General features: G+C 47.3%; 2 protein-coding genes across 3 annotated transcripts in view; one reads left to right on the top strand and one right to left on the bottom strand.

Moving 5' to 3' along the window:
- Positions 1–20,408, top strand: part of GDPD5 (glycerophosphodiester phosphodiesterase domain containing 5) — a 364,359-nt gene that overhangs the window by 218,727 nt on the left and 125,224 nt on the right. The gene's annotated exons all lie outside the window — the stretch shown is intronic.
- MAP6 (microtubule associated protein 6) overlaps positions 1,845–20,408 on the bottom strand; it is a 36,518-nt gene continuing 17,954 nt past the window's right edge. The window contains exons 2-4 of the mRNA XM_052699340.1: positions 14,289–14,502; positions 13,054–13,250; positions 1,845–2,097 (exon numbers count right to left, since the gene is read on the bottom strand). Coding sequence (XP_052555300.1) covers positions 2,028–2,097; positions 13,054–13,250; positions 14,289–14,502 — 481 coding nt within the window. The 3' untranslated portion in view covers positions 1,845–2,027. The remainder of the gene's footprint in view (positions 2,098–13,053; positions 13,251–14,288; positions 14,503–20,408) is intronic.

Genomic DNA, 20,408 nt, shown 5'->3' with positions numbered 1-20,408 from the left:
GAATTTACGGCAGCAGTTGTCACCAGGAGGAGGAGGAGGGAAGTGTTGGAACAGAAGAACAGAACACATCAGGGCACAGAAACTGTTAGCATTTCTTAACAAACTGACTATTCCTGCTTGTGGCAAAATCATTGGATCCCAGAATGGCTTGGGTTTGGAAAGGACCTCAAAGATCATCCAGCTCCAACCCCCCTGCTGCAAGCAGGGCTCCTTTAAAGGCCATCCAGCCCAACTCCCCTGCAATGAACAGGGACACCACAGCTAGATCAGGTTGCCCAGGAAATATCAGTTCCCACCATTGAGGTCTGCTTTACTATATTTAGGTAAGATTCTCAGCTGACTTTTCCTTTTGAACATCTGATCCACAGACAAGGATTGGCCATGGTCCCAGTGCCCTGGGATACCTGCAGCTCTGGGCATCTGGAGCAAAACTTCCTGCAGGCCTCCGACGTCTGGCGCTGACATTTTGGATAGAGCTCCTCTCTAATAATTGTGTGATCATGGTAATTAGACAGAAAAAAAAATTAATAACTTAATCATGTGTAACAAGGACCCTTCAGCTAGTAAGCGAGGCGCACACTCAGCGCTATTATTCACAGGCATGTAATCTACTTTCCTTTGTGCTGAATATTTCATCAGTTACTATTCACATCTTCTCAGAGGTGCTTTGCAATGGTTCAGTGATTGGATTTGCTCTGATTTCTTCCTGGCTTGTACAAATCATGTCACAAGAAATATTCCTCTGTGTATAATTCCTGTTAACAAGAAAAGAGGAATCTTTCCAACCTTGCTGTTGCCAAGAAGAATTCACACTACAGATCTCTGGAGCTCAAGGTGTGTTTAGGTCACTACTTTGCCTCCCAGGTCCTTCGGGTAGATCTCACCATTTTGGCACCTTTGGGATTTTGGACATCACAGAGCAGCAGTACAGAATGAACAACAAACAGCAAAAGTAGTCAAGGGTCTCTGCAGCTGAGGGAGACTGGATCTACTACAGGTTGGAACTCCTTTTAAAGTTGGTCCAGCCATGGCTGGAATTAATCTTGAGTTACTCTTCACGACACAGGAGTTTGAATGCAAGGAGCATGTGGGAAGAGGAGGTGTATCCGGCCCAGAGACTTGTGATTACACTTTGAACTGCTTGAATGACTTCTCCAAGCCCAAGGCAGTTTCTTTCTAAACAGGACCCAGCAAACCAGCCTCTGGTTTTGGTGCTGCCACGTTCTATGGATGATGCCCATCTCTCCCCACCTCTGATGCCTTGAGGTATAGCCTTGAGTAAGTTCAAGAGGGAAAAGCAGCCTTCTGCTAAAAGTTAGGGCTTGTGGAAAGTTAAATCCCTGCTCCAAGCGTGACAACACCCTGGTCTAAACCTAGAAGTGTTCATTAAAGTCTGGATGCTTCATGTTGTTGGCCACTTATGAGGGACAGGCTGTAGGTCAGGGCTGCACCTCTCATTATGTGCTGCATGTATCATATGGACACAGACAGCCTCACCCAGAAAAGAAGATGGAGATATCATAGAGTCACACAACATTACGGTTGGAAAAGACCCTTAAGATCATCAAGCCCAACCATTAAGTAACCCATCACCACCATGCCCCCTAAATCATGTCCCTGCAGAGCTTTCTGCCTCAAGGATTTTGACAAGACCTGCTGATCCTACCAGCTACACTTCCAGGATAATGTCTGAAATCCAGAATGATTCTCCCATGAGTTATGGACATGAATCTGAGTTCCCTGCTGTCCATATTAACCAGAAAACAATGAAACCAGTGCTATTCCACAGCTATGAATAAAGGGAGCATCGGACCCGTTTTCTTTTTCTGACTTTACTGAATATAAATCAAGGCACAGTCATGCTAACTGCATTATACAGATCCTGGTAATTTCTCGGTATTTGAGAGACAAGAGAAATTATCATTTCAGCTCTGCTCATCAGGTTTATTGTATGCCAACCAGACGATACACGTTTCATGCAGACTATACGTTTGCTCCAACCGCCACTCGGAAGAAACTGCTCAACTTCATGTGCATTGCTCCTGCACTAAGGTACTTGGTTCTTGGTCTGTAGCACCAGTGATTTTTTCAGGGGTCCTGTAAGCAGAGAAAGATCATCATTGCAAAGCTGTAAGAGCAGCTGGTTCATGCCCCACTGCAAAATGCCATCCCCGAGATGGAATTTAACCCGTGACTATTGACTCTACAGATCACTCCCCATGCAGCCCTGCATGTTTGGTATGTTCTCAAGATGGTTGGTGAGCCTGGCCCTGGTCCCTGTAAGGAGATGCTTCGAAACCCACACACAGATGCCTGTTACACTGAGAGGGCTGGAGCTTCTAATTCACTTAGAACCAGGACCAGGCTCACTCGTCAGCTATGAAAAATGCTTGCCAATTGATTATAACCTGCATCAAAAGAGCACCTCGCTGTAAAATTGTCTCACAAAGAAGCAGTTTGTTTCACTTTAGGTGGGTGGTGAAAACACTACAGAGCAGGGGAGCAAGGCTCTTGTGCTGCTCAGGAAGTACCCAGTGCCTGTTACAACAGCAGGTAAAAAAGAAAGCAGAAAAAATGTGTCCTAAACCCCACCTGAGAGCATCCCTCCTCCACAGTGCCCCAAACGACCACCAGGAGGTGGTCGTGACACCAAAGTGTAGGATCTCTGTTGGGATTAGCTGAGTCCCTGGGATAAAACAGGAGGGATGCCTCAGTGGAAGCACCAAGTTCAGTTATGCTACATATGCTATGGGTACACTACAGTAAGCAAACATGAGGTGGAGCAAGAGAAAAGATGGCTCTGGAGTTGGGGCAGATGCTGTCAGAAATTTTGGATGGGTGCTGAAGGGAAGGATGGGTCTTGCTGGAGAGAGAGTGGAGGTGGTGCAGAGGGAGGGACAGAAGGAAAAGACTGTGGGAAAGAGGGAAATCTGTGTTTGTTAGAAAAGAGGATCTTCAGGGCTGAGGAGAGATGGGATGGATGGGAAGGGATCTGTGAGGTTGCAGAAACCAAATGGAGAAGCGGAAGAAACATGTTCAGCTGTAAGATGGTTGCTCGGCATGGTGGTTGTGTTAAGGGACTATGGAGTTAACCTCAGTTCCCCGTCCTCACCTTGGGTTTGCGTAGGGAGCAACCCCAACCCTGAGCTTAAAGGGATGAAGGAGAGGATGACACCAGGGCCAAGAGAACAGTGATCATCTCCTTGGCCAACAAGACCAGCAACCCAGATGTGAGACCAACGTGCCTGTGTGAGCTCATGGGGCTGCACAGCGTGGAGAGATCCTGCAGAGCAGCTCTCACTCCAATACTCACCCTCATCCTGCCCCTCGTGCTTACACTGCAGAGACTTCTGTAGCCAGATGCTGTTGGCAGAGGCCAGCATTGCCTTTTCCCAGTGTGACCAGTGGGCACTGTTTGGAGACAGCTTGTGTAGGACTGTTGTTACCAAGTCTTTCCAGCCTACAGGTTCCCATAACTGGGAATTAGGTGAGCCCAGAACCCTAAAGGAAAGGATTAGGGAAAAATTCAGGGCAGCTCTTTGGAAAGCTGTCCAAAGCCTGCATATCTTCTCCAGCAGTCAACATGTCCAAAGGTATGGGCAGACCCAAAGCTGCCAGCAGCTGTTCCAGGTTCCCAAGAACAAAGCAGGTATCCACGTCTAGTCAGTGATGGTCAGTGATGATGGTCTAGTCAATGATGACAGCCTAGTGAGGCCAGAGCTCAGGTCTTCCTGTGCCCGTGCTCATGTGATGCTCCAGGCTGCAGCAGCTCAGTGCCAGATTAATCCCAACTCTTGCCTTTGCTTAGTGTTCAACCCTGCCCAACATATCTGAGGAATTCCCCCTTCTCAGAGGCAGCCAGGAAAGCTGGTGCACGCTGTGCATGTCTGCAGGGTGGTTACTGCTCCATTGTCATCTCTTGGCCTATTTCCAATGACTTTGTGCATTCTTCAGCCACGTAACTGGAAGAGAAGGAGACTGTGCCCCATCCCCAGCCCCCACCTTCTTCTTTGTTTGCACTGAATGCACATAATGGTATGATTGCAAAGTTCATTCAGAACCTGCTTTAAACTGGAAGGAATACAGCAGGGGGAGGAAATTACATTAATTTCCCTGGGAATTGGCACTCAAAGACAACACAGCACTGCACAGCCTCTCATCAGGAGGAGAGAATCCAGCCCTGGATACCAATATTAGGAAGAGCGCAGTGGGACGATGCAAATCGGTGGGTTGAAAAGAAATACAATTGATAATGAAATACAATAAATCTTAGCACACAGGCAGCAACATTTACAATTGATCTTTGGCTCAGCCAAGTGAGGGAACCGTCTGAAGACCCTTACACCAATGAGGGCCGTCAGTGGCAAGTGGAGGACCTGCTCCCTAGATTTGAGACTTTGCATTTTGGTAACCTCATATCAAAACAGGGCTGGAGATGATGTTAATCCACATCTGCAAAATTATTTTAACTCAAAGCATTTCAACTATTTGGTAGCTGTAATCAGCCCATACAGAATCACAGAATCATTAAAGTAGGAAATGAGTAGGGAGATCATCTAATCCAACAGAGCTCAGCTCCAGGCACATGAAAAATTAGAAGTTGCTTTCAAGAGCAAGTAGAAGAGATCGTCTACTGGTGGCTTACAAACAGCAGCACAGCTCCAGCCACATATGTTGAAGTCTGATGTGGAAGGGATATTTTTTGCAAAGAATTAAGAGAAATCTGTCTCCTCTTTCCCAGATAACTGACTTTCTAGTTAGGGCCTCTGTCCAACAGAACAGCATTCGTGGTGCCTGGAAGATAAGAATTCATCAGCTCCTTGTCAAACGTCCTGACAATGAGGTCAGAGAACGTGGAAAATTGCTTCTTCTGAATGCTTTACTGCATCTTGTTCAACAAAGTTTGCTTTCTGTGATAACAGAGACAGAAATAAGTCTTCTTTGTCCTGGGGAACAGCCATAGCATTGTACTCAATAATGGTCTCAGCTACGTTCCTTGGAAAGGGCCACAGCACCAGGTAGTGGGAGATGAAACTCTAAGTTAAAGCAAGCAAATGAACAATTTCAGATGGATCCAGATCTAACCTAGAAGATTGTTCCAGAACTTGGTTCACTTTTGTAGTCACAAGTAGAAGCCTGGAGGCAGGGGAGGCACCATGAAAGTACAGAAGTAATGTGCAGACATGGAAGGCACTGCCTAGCACAAGTGACCTTTATTCCTTCTGTGCCTGTTCTGTATCTACACCAAAATCCCCAGGGCTTGGGGAAGTCAAGCCCAACCCAGCTGCAGGGCTCACTTGTCCTCGACGAAATCTCCAGGCTTCAATTGTGCTCCTGCTGTACTCACAGGCTGAAGAGACCATGGATCCAACCTTAGTCTGGGATGGAAGGAGCTGATATTCAGGGCATCTTCTGGTCCTCAAGAAGCCTCCTGTGCATCCATCTCTGAAACATCTCCTGCTTCTCAGCCAGCTTCTCTTTCTTCCCCTGAGAGCAATATCTGCTTAGCTTTCCACTTCTGCTCGCTGTTTTCTGTATTGTGCTGAGAAACATTTCCTTTCGCACCAGCTTCTCCTGAGCTACAGAAAAAAAATATTCTTCTTCTGCTCCAAGCTACAAGACTTCTCCCTTGTTTTCCTAGGTTGCATTTGCTGTGTCACCTGCCAGCCCAGGACATCTCTGCACAGCACTGGAGAAAAGTCAAACTCTTCTCAGATGCACCAAAACTGAAAAAGACAGGAAGTCATGGTGCCCTGAACACGATGGGCTCCCAAATAGACAGCAAAACTTGTCACTGAGGCTGTAAAATAATAATTTTTTTTAAAAAGGTACCACAGCACAACAAGATGAGCAGAGCCATCCCAAAAGACTACAGGTACAGAGCTGCGGTAGCGAGACCAACTGCTGAACTGGCCACAAGGACAGACAAAATGCACTGCAGACACAGCTACTGAAGCCACACCAAGAAATGAGAAAGGGCAGTCGGTCGGTGAGGTATTGTTTATTCCAAGCAGAGCACGTTACTGCACAGTACAGCAAAGAAAAAGGCTTACAGAGCAAGAGAGACGAGATCAAGCGTGAGACAACAATAACTTGGGGACGATGGAAGGAGAAGGTTCCTGGTGAAGCTGGGTATTTAGAAAGCACTGGAGAAGATAGGATTTGGAAGTGGGAGAAAGAAAAGGGTTGGGGAAGCTGTTGTGGGACAGACAGTGAAAAGATGAAGGAAAAATAGAATCATGGAATCATTAAGGTTGGAAAAGACCTCTAAGGTCATCGGTTGCAGTCATTAATCCAGCACTGCCATCCACCACCAAAAACCCCAAGCACCACATCTACACGTCTTTTAAACACCTCCAAGGGTAGAGACTCCACCACTTCCCTGGGCAGCCCGTTCCAGAGCTTCAAAGAAGCACTGGATTGGACACCCACTGCCCCAAAGCACTAACCCATTAAAGGTGCCTGCTGGCTGTGTCACAGCTGACCAATCTTTTGGAGTACAAGGGGCCACAGCCAAATTGGTTCTCAGTTGGGTAAAAAATCCTGAACCAGGCTCAGAGCAGGTCAGACCCACAACCAGGGACTGCTTTCAGGATAGATTATCTTGTCCACTGGGTACTGGCACCATCAAGTGCTCCTGGGAGCTGCTTGGTTAACTGGGGCAGACCTGACTGCCACTGTATGATGAGCTCCTCTCTACCGTGTCCTATGGAGGATGCTCCCCACCCTTGGCTGGGACCCAGACCTCGGAGATAAGAAGGTCTCTGACTCCCAAAGGAATATGGGAAGAAATATGGGTTCTTCAGAGGGGCTGGGGATTGCAGCATGGCTCAGGTTACGGGAGGGAAGGAGGTGGGCTGATGACAATAAGAGGAGTTTGGGGATGTTCCCCCTTCTCCATCTCTCACTCAATAAACGACATTGAGGGAACAGTTATGATGCCTCTGTGCTCTCACACGCCCCTGAGGTTTGTCACTGCTCCTCATCCATCATTTTTTTGGCAGCTGGTCCACGCTGTTGGTTTCTGTGGAGCAGACATCCTGCAGGGAGAACTGGTGTTTTAATGAGCATGAAGATGCCTTCCATCCATTAACAGGCTTTCTTTGTATCCTTGGGCTCACATCTCCTCCACACGACAGCCCTGATTAGGGAACTGTTTCCAGGGTATCCTGCAACAGAAAATAACACTGGTCACAAGCAATCTCCCCATTCCACAGAAAATGTCCAGCCTTGAAGTGCTTAGAGCTGTGTGGCCCTCACAGCCAGCAGCTGAGCTTGGGAGCAGACCCAGTCACATTAGTGGAATCACTTCCCACCCAGAAGGCTCATGTGAATAAGAGCAAATGGAATTAGGCTGTTAAAACTCCGAGGGGATCAAACTTACCAAGAGAGCTGAAGTCGGTGTCTGCACATCACAGTATTTTGCAACAATGCAAGAGTTCTTAGAGACGTTCTTAGAGCTGAACATGGTGACATCTTCATAGTCATACCAGGGAATGCCTTTCTTTACTTCTCCTCTTCATTTCGTGTTGATGTGCTGTTGGGATTGGTGATTATTCCCTGGATGCCCAGAGGTACCAACTGCGGCAGACACATCTTCCTAAAAGGTCCCTGCAGTGGCACAGCTCTAAATAAACCCGAAATCCAAAGGATACTGAGAAACAAGAGGCCGTTTTGGTGTAAGGGCTGACACATCAGCAGATGAAACTCTCTCTACTCATCCTTTGACCTCAGCCAAATTTTTAGTAACTCATTTCCAGCACTTTCTAGTGATGCCACTCTTCTAACAGCCTTTAGAAATTGGTGAGCAGTGCCAGTCATTAATGACCTGGCAAAGATTAACGAGTTAGATGGCAGCACTGGATGCTGACAGGGATGACTGAAGAACAGGTCTTCAGGCCCGTCATCAACCCTATCAGTCCTCGTCTCCTAGCAAAGCATCCAGCCCTCCAGGCTGACTCTGTGATGATGAGCAAGCTCAGAGAGCAACAGGGGGCACATTTTACAGTACTGATTGTGGGTGGCTGGCTGGGACCAGGTGGATCACATATCCACACTCTACCTTTGCATCCCGGTGGAAACATATTTTGGCATTTACAGACAAGCCCCATCAGTGACCATCTTTAACAGTGAATGTTTTCTCCAATTCCAGCTACGGAGGGATGAAACGATGAATCCCAGGACCTACAGCTCGACTGAAACACTCCAGAACTCATGTAGGTATGCATGATAGATGAGCAGATGAAGCTGGTGGAGAAGGGAGAGGGAAGGCATGTTGATACAGCACGACATCAGAAAACAGCATGTAGTCACATGGATAGAATAAAGTCAGAAAGTGACTTGTAAACCAGAGAGAGGTGGAAAATAGCACCCAGAAACAGAAATGCAGTAGAGAGTTGGTGCTTCATGGAAGACAGAAGTGTAATGCTGGAGGACAGATTTCAAGAGACAGCCCCAAAGCAGACAATTATTCCCAGGTGAGCAGGGATGTTACTGGAATATCCACTGAAAGAGAAAATATGGCTAAAAATAAGAACTGCAGGTAGGAGCTTAAGGGTAAAGAAAAAAAAACAGATGAAACTAAGAGCAGATTTCACCATTTGAAACCAAGCTGCACCCTCAGCCCTGTTTTCCTCTTAGTCAACACTTTCTCATATAGTCAGCATTGCCATTTGTACATCAATCGGCGCTCTGCATTTCCACAGATGCTGCCAAGTGCCTGGACACATGCTGAAAGGGCTCAACCCAAGCATTTCCCATCTCCTTTCAGCAAGGACTCACAGCCCTTCGACCTCTTGTGGGTCCTTCAGGCGGTCTGGGGCATAAGCAAAAGCTGCAGGCAGTCGGGAGAAGGCAAGTCATTAAAACCCACGGGGCCACAGCATCTCCCCTCCCTCCAGCTCTTGGTGGTTCCTGCTCCCTGATGCAATGCAACGCGGACACAAGCCTGCATGCGTGGCACTCACCAAATAAACCCTCTGCTCGACACGCCATGGGTACAGAGAAAATGAAAGCAAACTACCTGCTCCGTCCACACGACTTCACTGTCCATCTTCACCTTTGCAAACGCTTAGCTCTCGGGTCAGCCTAGGCTGAGGGTAGCAGCCCTGTAAAGGGAGCCAGGCCGCAACAGCTCAGTTGTCCCTACGGCAGGCATGGAAGTGGCAGCTCTAGCAACACAAATCTGATTATGATTGGAAGGGTATTCCACTTAACTGTGCTTCTTATCGAGAAAACAAGATCAAGGAGGTGGTATTCGTCTTTAGCATTTATTTATCATTGGAAAAAAAACCCTTTGAGCAAGCAAAGATCACAAGCACGTCACAATCAATTGGCTATACATTAATTTGTGTGTGTGTGTGTGTGTGTGTGTGAGTGTGTGTCATTCTCATACGAACAGCAAGAATGGAAAAGCACCACGAAGAGGAGTGCTTCACACGTTACAAGAGACAACCCGTGATATGCAACCAAACCCAGGCCACAAAATATTAATTAGACACTTCCTATCTGCCTCCAAGAGGCAAGAGTTTGTGGAATTCATGGGAGCCATGTTTTCACAGCAGACGCGTTGCAAATGAAGAAGCAGGTGATCGGTGTGCAAAGCAGTCAGAAAACAGGAGCTCGGTAAGCAATTAGCACCATTTTGCAGAAAGGAGTAACAGTACAATACAGTGAAAATGAGAAAGCAAGCAACCGACAGCATAGGAACTTTCACAGGGTAGAAAGCACGACATTGTTGGGTTTTTTTTTACAAGGAAAGCAAAACATATTACAAGTTAGCGGTGAAACAGAATCAGCATCGTGGTAGCTGCAAACACAGAACAGCAGAGCGCTTTCCCAGTGGGATTGACAAGCTCAGAGTCCCAAGTGAACTTGAAACGGCAGAGATTTGGTCTCTCTTCTGATAAACCTGAGCGGGTCGGATGGGTGTAAAGTCAGTGGAAGGTTGAGCAGTGTGAGATTTCAGCCTGAGGCCTGACTGCTGCTGTTCCTGGCATCAAACGTACTAAAACTGTGTGCTCAGATGTATGCTGAAGACCTGGTGCGGATGGAGCAAAGGCCAGAATTTATAACTCTATTTTGTGGCTACTGGAGATGGAGGCCCTGAGAGTTTCTCATTTTAATTCTGCAAAAATGGAAACCTTCCTAGGGTCATTCATCCCACCCAAAGAGGTGCCCAAAGCAGATCAATGGCTCTTGGAAGGTGTCTCCATTGAAGGAGCTTTGGCTGGCTAACCCTTCACATCTAGCTTTGTAGCTGGATGCCACCCAAACCATCATGCATTAAGGAAACGTGAGGCCATTTTCTGACTGCTCACTGTGCGTCTTTAACGCAAACACCACGATGGATGCTGCTCATGGTGAGGAAGCAATCCTGAAGACCTGGAGTAGTCGATCCAGACCGTGGATGTGCAGGGTGTAGATGGTCTGAGCGTGGCTCTTACTGACATCTTTTGGGCAAAATTTGGTTCCCGTTGAATCAAGGGATCAATTACCACTGAATTCAAATCGGAGTGGTGGTAACTGCACTATCTCTTCAAATGTGAAACTTAGGGCCAAAAAATAATTCCAAGAATGGTTTTGCATGGTCTTTTCTTATGGCGTGGCGGGCTGTTGATAACTGTCTACATGCCTTCCTGACATTTTCTGCCTGCTGTGACACGTCATCTTCACAGCTGTTGCTATATCCTGAGACAAGAATGGACTTTACTGTAGAGTGTGAAGATGGCTGGAGCATCTAAATGCCAAGAAATCACACAGAGTCCTGGAAGCTCAGGCTCCTCTGGCCAGCTGTCCCTCGTGTGCTGGGGTGGGAAGAGCTGGGGACAGCACTCCCCTCTGCAAGCTCGATGCAAGCCTTTTGCTGAGCTGCTCTGCAGGCAGAGCTGAGCTTTGCACTCCAGCAGTGCTGCGGGGGATTCTGAGCACTCAGAAAAGCAATGGCCACTATGGACAGGTCAGCGTCTCCATGGAGCATGCACATCAAAAATGCATTACATTCGCAAAGATTTCCACAGTTTTACTTCCTGGAGGATTTCCCTGGTTTCCTCCTAAATATCGGAGGCTTAAATATATATATTTCTATATATGAATATATATTTTCCACATAAACAACCTGACTAGCTCATAGCACACAGTTCTAACACAGCTAAGCTTGGAAATACACCACTGAATTCAGAACACTACACTTACTTATACTCAAAGCTTTAGGCTGTTAGCGCAAGGCAAACAGGACACATCACACAATACACTGAACTTGGCATTTATTCATTACTAAGGCCAGCAAATGTCACTATCTGTATATCACAGAGCTTATCTCCTCTTCCGAAACTTTCTTCAGCCTCGTAGCCCATCACTCATACATGTTTCCAAAAGATCCAATTCTAATGGGGTGAGATTCCAAAGCTGAGATTCTTCACCCTCTCAGCCCACCTCTTTTCCTATTAGATAGTTTCACATCTCTAAAATATCCTAGCAGCAAGACTTTCCTCACTCCAACATCTCTACAGCAACACAATTCTGAAATTCCTCTTCTATCGCCCCCCTGTCCCACCTCCCATCTCTCTTTGTTCTTCCCAACTGTCTGCTCTCTGAAAGTTTCTGCATCTTAGTATGGAAACACGGGACTGCAAAAATAAGGAAGGACCCTTTATCTTGACTTGCACCCTCTCTGTGCAGTTGCTACGGGAGAGTTTCACAGCTCAGTTTGATCAGATCATAGCTAATCCTGATGTATTTAAGACCAGATTCCAAGAGTTACGCAGCAAATTTGGATTGGGACCACACCTCACCCGACTCCCACTGGTTCTATGACCCAAATTCTGGAGTGTGCTATGCCAGTCTGGCCCACCAGCATGTGGAAATCTGCCCGATCTCCTCAACATGTGAGTGCTGGCCTACTTCATACTCACTAACAAAAGGTCCCACTCTGCTTGTAGCTTCCAGACTAGTCTTGCTGGGAACAGTAAATAGCACTGAAAACCTGAGATCCTGCTTGAAGGCACTCTGAGGATCCCAGCAACTTGCTTATGGTCCTGGTAGGGTGCTTACAAGCCAGCATGAGCTTCAACAGCCAGAGTCCAAATAACAGAGTCTGTTGGCTCCAGCCAACCTAGGAGAGTCATTCCTTTCTACCCCTTGGAAAGTCACATTTGCAAATGAAACCTTGTTCTGGAATCTAGCTCTGTCTACTGGCACTGCAGGAGTAAAGAAAAACAGACCAAGATTCAACTCAAACCAGAGACAATAAAAAAGATGCACATCCTAAGGGAAACAATTGGGAAGAACTGCCTGCAGATAACCTGGTCTGAGCAGCCACGCACTCGGGACGTCCCCAAGTGACCTCAACGCCTTCCCTCACTCCTATCTTGTATCAAGGCCTTCAAGTGGTTCTGATGAGCGAAGTTGCCCTGATGCAACAACATCTATCACAGCTACGCCAGGGGATGATTTGGCCCTTTATGTGCAATGGGATCTCCTTCCCCATTGCTGGAGCAAAACTCCAACTGGTGTCACCAGGAGAAGTGGCTCTTGGCCACACCACCACCTCTGATGGATTGATGGCAAACCACAGCACTGCGTATGAACTTTGGTCCTCTCCACGTTCGAAGGCCTGCTGACACCAGTGGGAGATGACCAGGCCTAATCCCAAAAAGGGCTTCATGGCATGAGAGCACAGCCCCCTGGCAGCACACTGAAGGACCAAGGACAGGACAGGCTGTTGGACACAACGGCTGACCCATCACCTCCATCTCCTGCAATCCTCACGCATTCCCACATCCCTCCTGTGCTCATCCTTACTCTGTGCAGAGCCGTGTTGTGCAGGCAAAGCAGAACAACCTGACCTCAGAAACAAGGATTCGCTAATCCTCCTCGGAAATAAAACAGAAAAGCTTCTAATACAATCAGAACAAAAAGCAGATTAGAAGCCTCTAATTAATTTTGTGGCCTTTATTTAATCAAAGGAAAAAAAAGAAAAAAAAAAGAAAAGAGAAAAGGAAAGGAAGGAGGAAAAGAAAAAAGAGAAAGAAAGGAAAGTGCAGTGACATTTACTCTTTTGCCTCAGCCAGTTTATTGTTCATCTCTTTACTTTTCTCCTTGTCCTCTGGCTTTGCTGTGTTGGAGGTCTCGGCGCTCTTTTTCTTGGCAGCCCGTCCAGATGCAATCTGCTTGTCTTTGGCCTTTTTCAAGGGTTTATGGCTTGCTGTGGTCTTTTTTGGTTTGGAAGGCTTTACGCTAGGCTTTTCGACCTGCATGGAGAGTGAAAGGCCAAACAACACAGAGACAGAGAGAGAGGGAGAGAGAGACACAAGGACAGGCGGAAAACAGGATTTAGATGAGAGCCACTGTGAATGTTGTTTATCTAATCTATTCTATCTTAGCTATGTCCTGCCATGAAGGGAGGGGAGCAGTTCTCTGTCTTCAGGAGGGCTTTGCAAGCCCCAAAGGGGCTGTTTTTCTGAGTTGAAAGCCAAAAAACAATGCTCAGGACAAAGAGGCAGGTACAAATCCAAGTTACCCGGGGATGGTTGGGGTGCAGGACACTGAGTGGCATCTGAGCCAAGTCTACAGCTTGTCCTGCATCCATCTGTTTCTAAAGCCCCTAAAGTAGGAGAGATCACTTCAAAATGAAGTAGGAGCAGAAGTTTTAAGTTCTTCCATGCTGGCCTTGCTATCCCACCATGACCTCAGGAATCCAAGCAGTCACAAACTCTGGGAAGGAAAATGATCCCAGGCTTAAAACTGAATCCATTTACACGCAAATCCTCTGCTACTTGGAGAACAGAGACTGGGTGAGATTTCAGCCCAAGCCTCCTTGACACATCCTCCATCTAACCAAAGCACAAAGGGCTGAACATCAGGATCTGTGGAGCTCTCTGTGTTAACTGCAGATGAAGATCTGGCTCTTACCAGGTTGTTCCTGGGATAAAGTGTAACGTGATGTGTCAATAGCTTTAGAGGGAAAAAGAGAAAGCCATCTGGATTAATGACCTGGGAAATAACAAAGCCAAATACAGTTCATTTGGACCCTACCCTCACTTTCGTACAGTTTTGATTCCCAAGTACATCAACCTACCTTAGACCCCAGCTGCAGAACTAGCCGACCTTTAACATCCCTTCCTATCCAAACCACTCTAAGCCAGCCCTGAGGATGCACCCACTGGACAGAAACGGAGATGCCACATAAGAGGAACGAATACAAACGGTGCTCAGCCCAACCTTACTGTGTTGGACACGTCCTACCAGGAGCAGGGGTGGTCCTGGGACCCTTCTGCTGTGTTCCTCACCTTTGGAGGTTCTTTGTAAGGTTCGCTGTAGAGAGTGCGTATCCTTCTGCGCTCCAGGAATTTGTTATCAGCTGGAGCAGGCTTACTGGTTTCCCCCTTGAACTGAGCGCTGTAACTGGTTTCGTGGGTCATTTTCTCCTCTGGAGGCTTGTACTGGGCCTTCGCTTTTATAGCCTTCACGGGCTTGACGTCTATCCAAGGTCTGAACTCATTTCTGAAGATCAAGAAAGAAAAGGTTTCGTGAGTCAAAGAAAGGGGAGTGGGAACAAAACCCAGCAAGATCTAATGGAAGGGGTTTTGCCCTTAAGCTTTCACTCCATTAGGCAAAATCCAAATGGAATTTGATCTGTCGAAATCAGCCAGTCCCAGGCACTGCACAACCCATACCTACTTCTGTTTGAAACCACGGATGCTTTGCTGGCTGTACAGCATCACCTCCTCACTGAAGCTACCTGCAAACAGCTCCTGACCCCCACAGGGTGGAAAAAACTATTTAGACAAGAAACATTAAAACCTGTGTTCTGCTCCATGCTGTTGGCAACTCAACACTTCTCAACAACCTTCCCCAGAAGCAGAGGGGAAGAGTGAGGAAACAAAATTTCCTGTAGCTCACCCCTTACCCTGTAAGCAGTGAAGTGCATTGCATCTATATTTCACCAAGTTATGTTCAGCAACTTTTGTCAGCCCTGTGAAGGAGTAATAAAAGAGCTGTCCCCGATGCAAACTCAAGCAGATGAGGTAATGCAATATTTATAATGTATTGTGAGCTATGGCTTCTTCGTTATTAGCTGAAGGTGAATTCCAGAGTTACTGAAAACACATCAGTCCTTCCTTTGGACAGAGCTGCAGCCTTCTGAGAACACAACTAAACAAAAACAAAAGCATTTTTCAAAGGTCTTTAGAATCTGCTGGACACGTTCTGTTCCCCACTTTTCTCTTGCATTTTTCAGTTCTTCCCCACAAAGCACCACCACCTTTGTGGTTCTGAAGCAAACCATTTCATTTTGTCTCTAAAAACTGTCATTCATCAGAGAACGGAGACGGAGCAGCCCCATTCATCAGAGAATGGAGATGCCCCAGCGTGTGGCTGCGTTAGATAGGCTGTGCAGACATTGCATCATCACAGAATGATAGGATGACCTGATTGAAAGGACCACAATGGTCATCTAGCTTCAACCCCCCTGCTGTTACAGGGTTGCCAGCCAACAGACCAGGCTGCCCAGAGCCACAGTCCCTTTAGGTCCTGAAGACTCCAGCACAAGCTCCAGGTGTTACTCCAAAAGCAGAGGCAGAAACCCTCTGCAAAAGAGTGGTTTTTCCTTGGAGAATAAAGCTCTGTTCTTAATGTTGTGACCTGTGAGGCAAGAGGAGGTTGCAGACCCTGTCCCTGCCATTTAGCTGCCCCATAGGATGCATCACCGAGCCCCACTGCAGGGTACTATGTCCCTGCCAGTCAGTCCTTCCCTTAACAGCTCTGAGCATCTTAATCAGCTTCAACCAAATCTGACAACTGGTCCCACAGATGCTCAGCTTTTACTTTAATAAAAGTCGGCAGCTGGACTGAGGCCAAAGGCTCAGGAAAGCTTTAATACACGCACACTCCTCCTTCAATTAATGGAATGCCTACATTAAGGACTCACCACTTCTGCAGGATGTCCTTGTATTTAACACAGACACAAAGCCTGCAGAGCCCAGAGAACCTTTCCTATCCCAGAGGTGGGAGACAGCTGTAGGGTGACCTGGATGGCTCCTTGGGCTCACTTAGACACTTCTATCTATGAAACAATTTCCACATCCATCTCTCCACCCTTCCTTAGTTTTGACTCCAGATACATCTATGTTTTCCCCCAATTTCTTCACATCTCTCCCTCATCTGTTACTGTTAAGCCCTTCTTGTGCTTGGGATAATAGAGCAACAGGGCCAGAGATGCTGCCTGCATGAAGGATGCTATTCTTCATGGAACTGTGTTGCACTGAACAGAAGCACATGAATGGGCTCATCTGTGTCCCCTCAGCTGTCGTTCACCAAATGTCACCCATTCATCTGCAGATATCCCTCTGCAGCCCATTGTTAAAACACCTCTCCCAAACAAAGGCTTGATAAAAAAGGATTGGAAACATCTGTAAAGAACTGGATTAAAGATGTGGTTTTACTGATAACGTCCTGCTGCAGCTCCTAAAGAAGATAGGAAGCTTCTTTCTAAGACCCACTTTTGGTCCATAAGTAGATTACATTTTCAATTGCTTTCAAAGGAAACAAAATCATACAATATTTCTCCAAGTTCAAGCCTGTCTGTCACTCAGATCCCTTCCTAGCAACTCCTGAACCCGTTCAATCTTTTCAATTGTACTTGCAGCAGAAAGCCCAGAGCTGAAAATTACAATACACTGCATTACAATGAACAGAATAAACACCCTAATGGTGTTCTTCAGCTGAGGGAATGCCAGCTAAAATTCATTTTCCTACTCATTTTCAGGCCATGGACAGGTGGTCAACCAACCCATATGTACCAACAAGCCAACCAGTAAACCTGAGCTATCGCTTACGGCATCCAACAAATGGCTAAGAGACAAAGGATGGAGGCAGCAGATCCATGCACATAGGAGCTGGACTTTAAGGTCAGAAGACAAGCCAGGATTTGTCATTCTGCTGATCATTCTGCTGCTCACAGAAAGCTTGGAAGCAGCATGACCGTGTTTGTTACCATAGCGTCTGGCATCCTCGTTATGCACAGCACTGTGCAAACACACAGAAAGAGACGGATGCTCCTGGAAAGCCCAAGATCTCCACAGACAAGACAGACACACGGGAAAAAGGGCTGCCAAAATGCTAAAGCAGGAGATCAAGCATGGAGCTGAGCTGTGGTGTCTGCAGTGCTACAACCCATCTTACTACTGCTGCACTACACCACGGCCGGTCCCTGCAAGCACAAGCGAGAGCACAGACCATGCTGTCATGGAGCCTTACCACGCCTGGTGTGCACCAGCTGCTCTCTGCTGGGATCACCCTCATGCACTGAGTGTGCCCAGTTCTGCATTTCTGCTATCTAGAGCAAAGGCTCATCTACTACAGCTGTAGTGCAGCACACTGATCTCAGTGCCTATCTTCATAAAGCTATAGAATCACAGAATGGCCTGGGTTGCAAAGGAGCTCAATGCTCATCCAGCTCCAAACCCCTGCTGTGTGCAGGTCGCCAACCAGCAGCCCAGGCTGCCCAGAGCCACATCCAGCCTGGCCTTGAATGCCTGCAGGGATGGGGCATCCACAGCCTCCTTGGCAAGTGTAACAGACACAGGCTATTCTGTGCTGGTTGTGTAAATGCCCAGAAATCTCACTGTGGTTCGTTGCTGTGACCAGAATCACAGAACCACAGAATACCCCGAATCAGAAGGGAGCCACAGGGATCACAGAGCCCAACCCCAGCCCCACACAGCAACCCCAGATCCCCAACCCTGTGGCTGACAGCGGTGTCCCAATGCCCCCTGAGCTTTGGCAGATCGGGGCTGTGCCCACTCCTCTCCAGGTCTGGTGTCTCCCCATCACATTGATGTGATCTCCCCATCACATCCACAGTGTCACCACAAGCTCGTATTGTCCCAGTGGTGCATGGCACTGTTGCACGCTCCTCCAGCAGTCACACTGTGAGACCCCGTGCTCTCAGGGATTATATCCTTTGAACACTGATGTGCTCCATACAGGAACAAAGAATTGAGAGCAAAAGCAGCAGCTCAGAGCCTGGGCTTTTGGATTCTTGCACTAGTAGAGGTGCCGGTTGTCTGAAGTATTGTACTGGCTGTTCCTGAAGCAGTAAAACTACCCTAGCATAGAGAAAGGCTTTGGGAACACCTCAGTACTATTCAACATCCCTATTACCCACAGGGTGCCAAAAACTTGCAAATTCCAGCTGCAGGCTGCAGTGAGCACTGAAAATGTTATCCTTCCCTGCTGCGAGAATCATAGAATCACACAGGTTGGAAAAGCCCTCCCAGATCCCCAACCCCAACCCACCCCCAAAATGCCCCCTGCCCACGTCCCTCAGTGCCACATCCCCATGGTTCTGAACACCCCCATGGATGGTGACCCCACTCCCCGGGCAGCTGTGCCACTGCATCACCACTCTTTGGATTAGAAATTTCCCCTAATATCCAACCTGACCCTCTCCTGGAGTAACTTATGGCCATTACTTCTCATCCTATCACCGCTGACCCGTTGGCTCTAGTATCTCCACTCCTTGAGGAGTATGGAAGAGCACAGAGCTCAACCTTAAAAGAAAAGCCCTCTGCTCACACTGCGTGGTGAGACATGAGTCTGGGCTGCTGTCAGTGTGGCCATACCCAACATGCCCAGTTCTGCTTTCTTTGCTGCTCCTCATTTTGCTGAGGAAGTTTTGAAGCATTGCTATCTCGGCACAGCATGAAAGGGCTGAGCTGAAATAGCAGCAAACTCCGGGTCTCCCGATTTTCTGCCCATCTCTGAGCCTCATGAAGAATAATCAGAATCAATCAGGAACTCAGTGCTGACCTCAAATGGAAATCGAAATTAAACTCACCAACAAAACAAGATGCTGTGAGACATTAGATGACCTCTTGCAAAACAAATGTGGCAGAAAAAACTCTAGCGGGGATGATGGGAGTTTAACCATCTCCAGATGAGAAGGCACCTTGCAAATCAGCAGGTGCAGATCATCTTAGGGCACCTGGGTGGTTGGTTGCTTCCAGCAGAAGGAGGATGGAAGGGGAAACAGGGTCAAGTTCAACCCCTTCAAAAAGGACTTTAAGGAGAGGTTCCATTTGCTCCAAATCAGCCCACAATGCTGAATGAATTCTGTTGATGGCAGTTCCCTTGGTGCTGACCCAAACTGATTCCCTCCTCCCACTGTGCAAGTATGAAAGGAATGGCACAGGCCAAGGAGATGGGGAACTTCCCCAAAGGGAGATCTCCAGCTTAATCTGAAAAATGGCAGCTCAACCCCAAATGGAAAAGAGCCCACTGAAAAACAACATCCCTTTGTAAATCAATTCGCTCTAAAATCAAACATTAACTTACTTCTTCAGTTTCTTTAGTTCTCTTCCATCCCATTTGTTTGGCTCATTCTGACCAGGATGACATGAAATGACAATGAATACCACTATGAAAGTGCTGCAGAAGGAATATTTCAGAACATCACGTTTCTCTTTAATACTCCTCTAAAGAAAAAGAAGTGAAAAAATACACATTTTGGCCAAATTAAGTACTGCATTATTCTGGGATTCTCAATCTTGCCTCTCTCAAATTCCAGCTTTTGAGAAGCTGTTATTGCTCCCAAGTGTTTTCCAGCTCCCTCCTTTCTTTTAACATAGGAAAAGAATATCCATTGGAGTGAAAGAGTGGAAAACCTACAAACAAGGACAAAGCTTGGTCAGCCTCTGGAACACACAGCTAAAGAACGTCACCGAAGTGCAGCAGGTGATGAGGTTTAATGAAGCCCTGACTGTAGAGATGGACGTTGAGAATATTTAGAGTTATCAAAGGAAATTTCAGCCACACGTTCATAGAATCATGGGACCTTTAAGGTTGGAAAAGCCCTCCGAAATCCCCCAGCCCAACCCCAGCCCACCCCCACGGTGCCCACTGCCCGGTGCACCGAGTCTGCAGCTCTTATGTGTGTGCTTAAAGACAGCTTTATCCTCTAATGCCCACGCCATCATTTCGTACACAATAATTTACTGTAAAGCTGCGCTGGGAACCGTGAATGGTGTCATGGAGCTCCTGGTGCCCAAGGAGGGGTGAAAATCCATATATCCCTGGGTAAGGCTTGTCACGTACAGCACTGGTAGAGAAGGGAGGAATGTGCTGAGCCTCCAGCCGGGCGACTCCAACAGCGGCTGAAGCAGGCAGTGAGCAAGACATGATTAATGAAAGGGATGAAGTCAAGTCTTCTGGCAGAACAGAACCATGCTGCAATCCATTTATGAAAGCAGCTCGAATCAGCAGCCTACAAATCATGGGTATTGCACTGCCCGAGGGCCATGTAGCGTGGTTTTCCAAGGATGCAGAAATATTGCTCATGTTCAAAATGTCCCAAATATACGTCTGAAGGGGACGGTGAACGCTGCAAAGGGCCAAGAAGCGAAAAGAGT

The sequence above is a fragment of the Tympanuchus pallidicinctus genome, unplaced genomic scaffold (genome assembly GCF_026119805.1).
Source record: "Tympanuchus pallidicinctus isolate F22 unplaced genomic scaffold, pur_lepc_1.0 scaffold36, whole genome shotgun sequence".
Taxonomy (NCBI): domain Eukaryota; kingdom Metazoa; phylum Chordata; class Aves; order Galliformes; family Phasianidae; genus Tympanuchus; species Tympanuchus pallidicinctus.
Note: the sequence above shows the minus strand (reverse complement) of the source record. Positions and strands in the feature narration are given on the sequence as shown.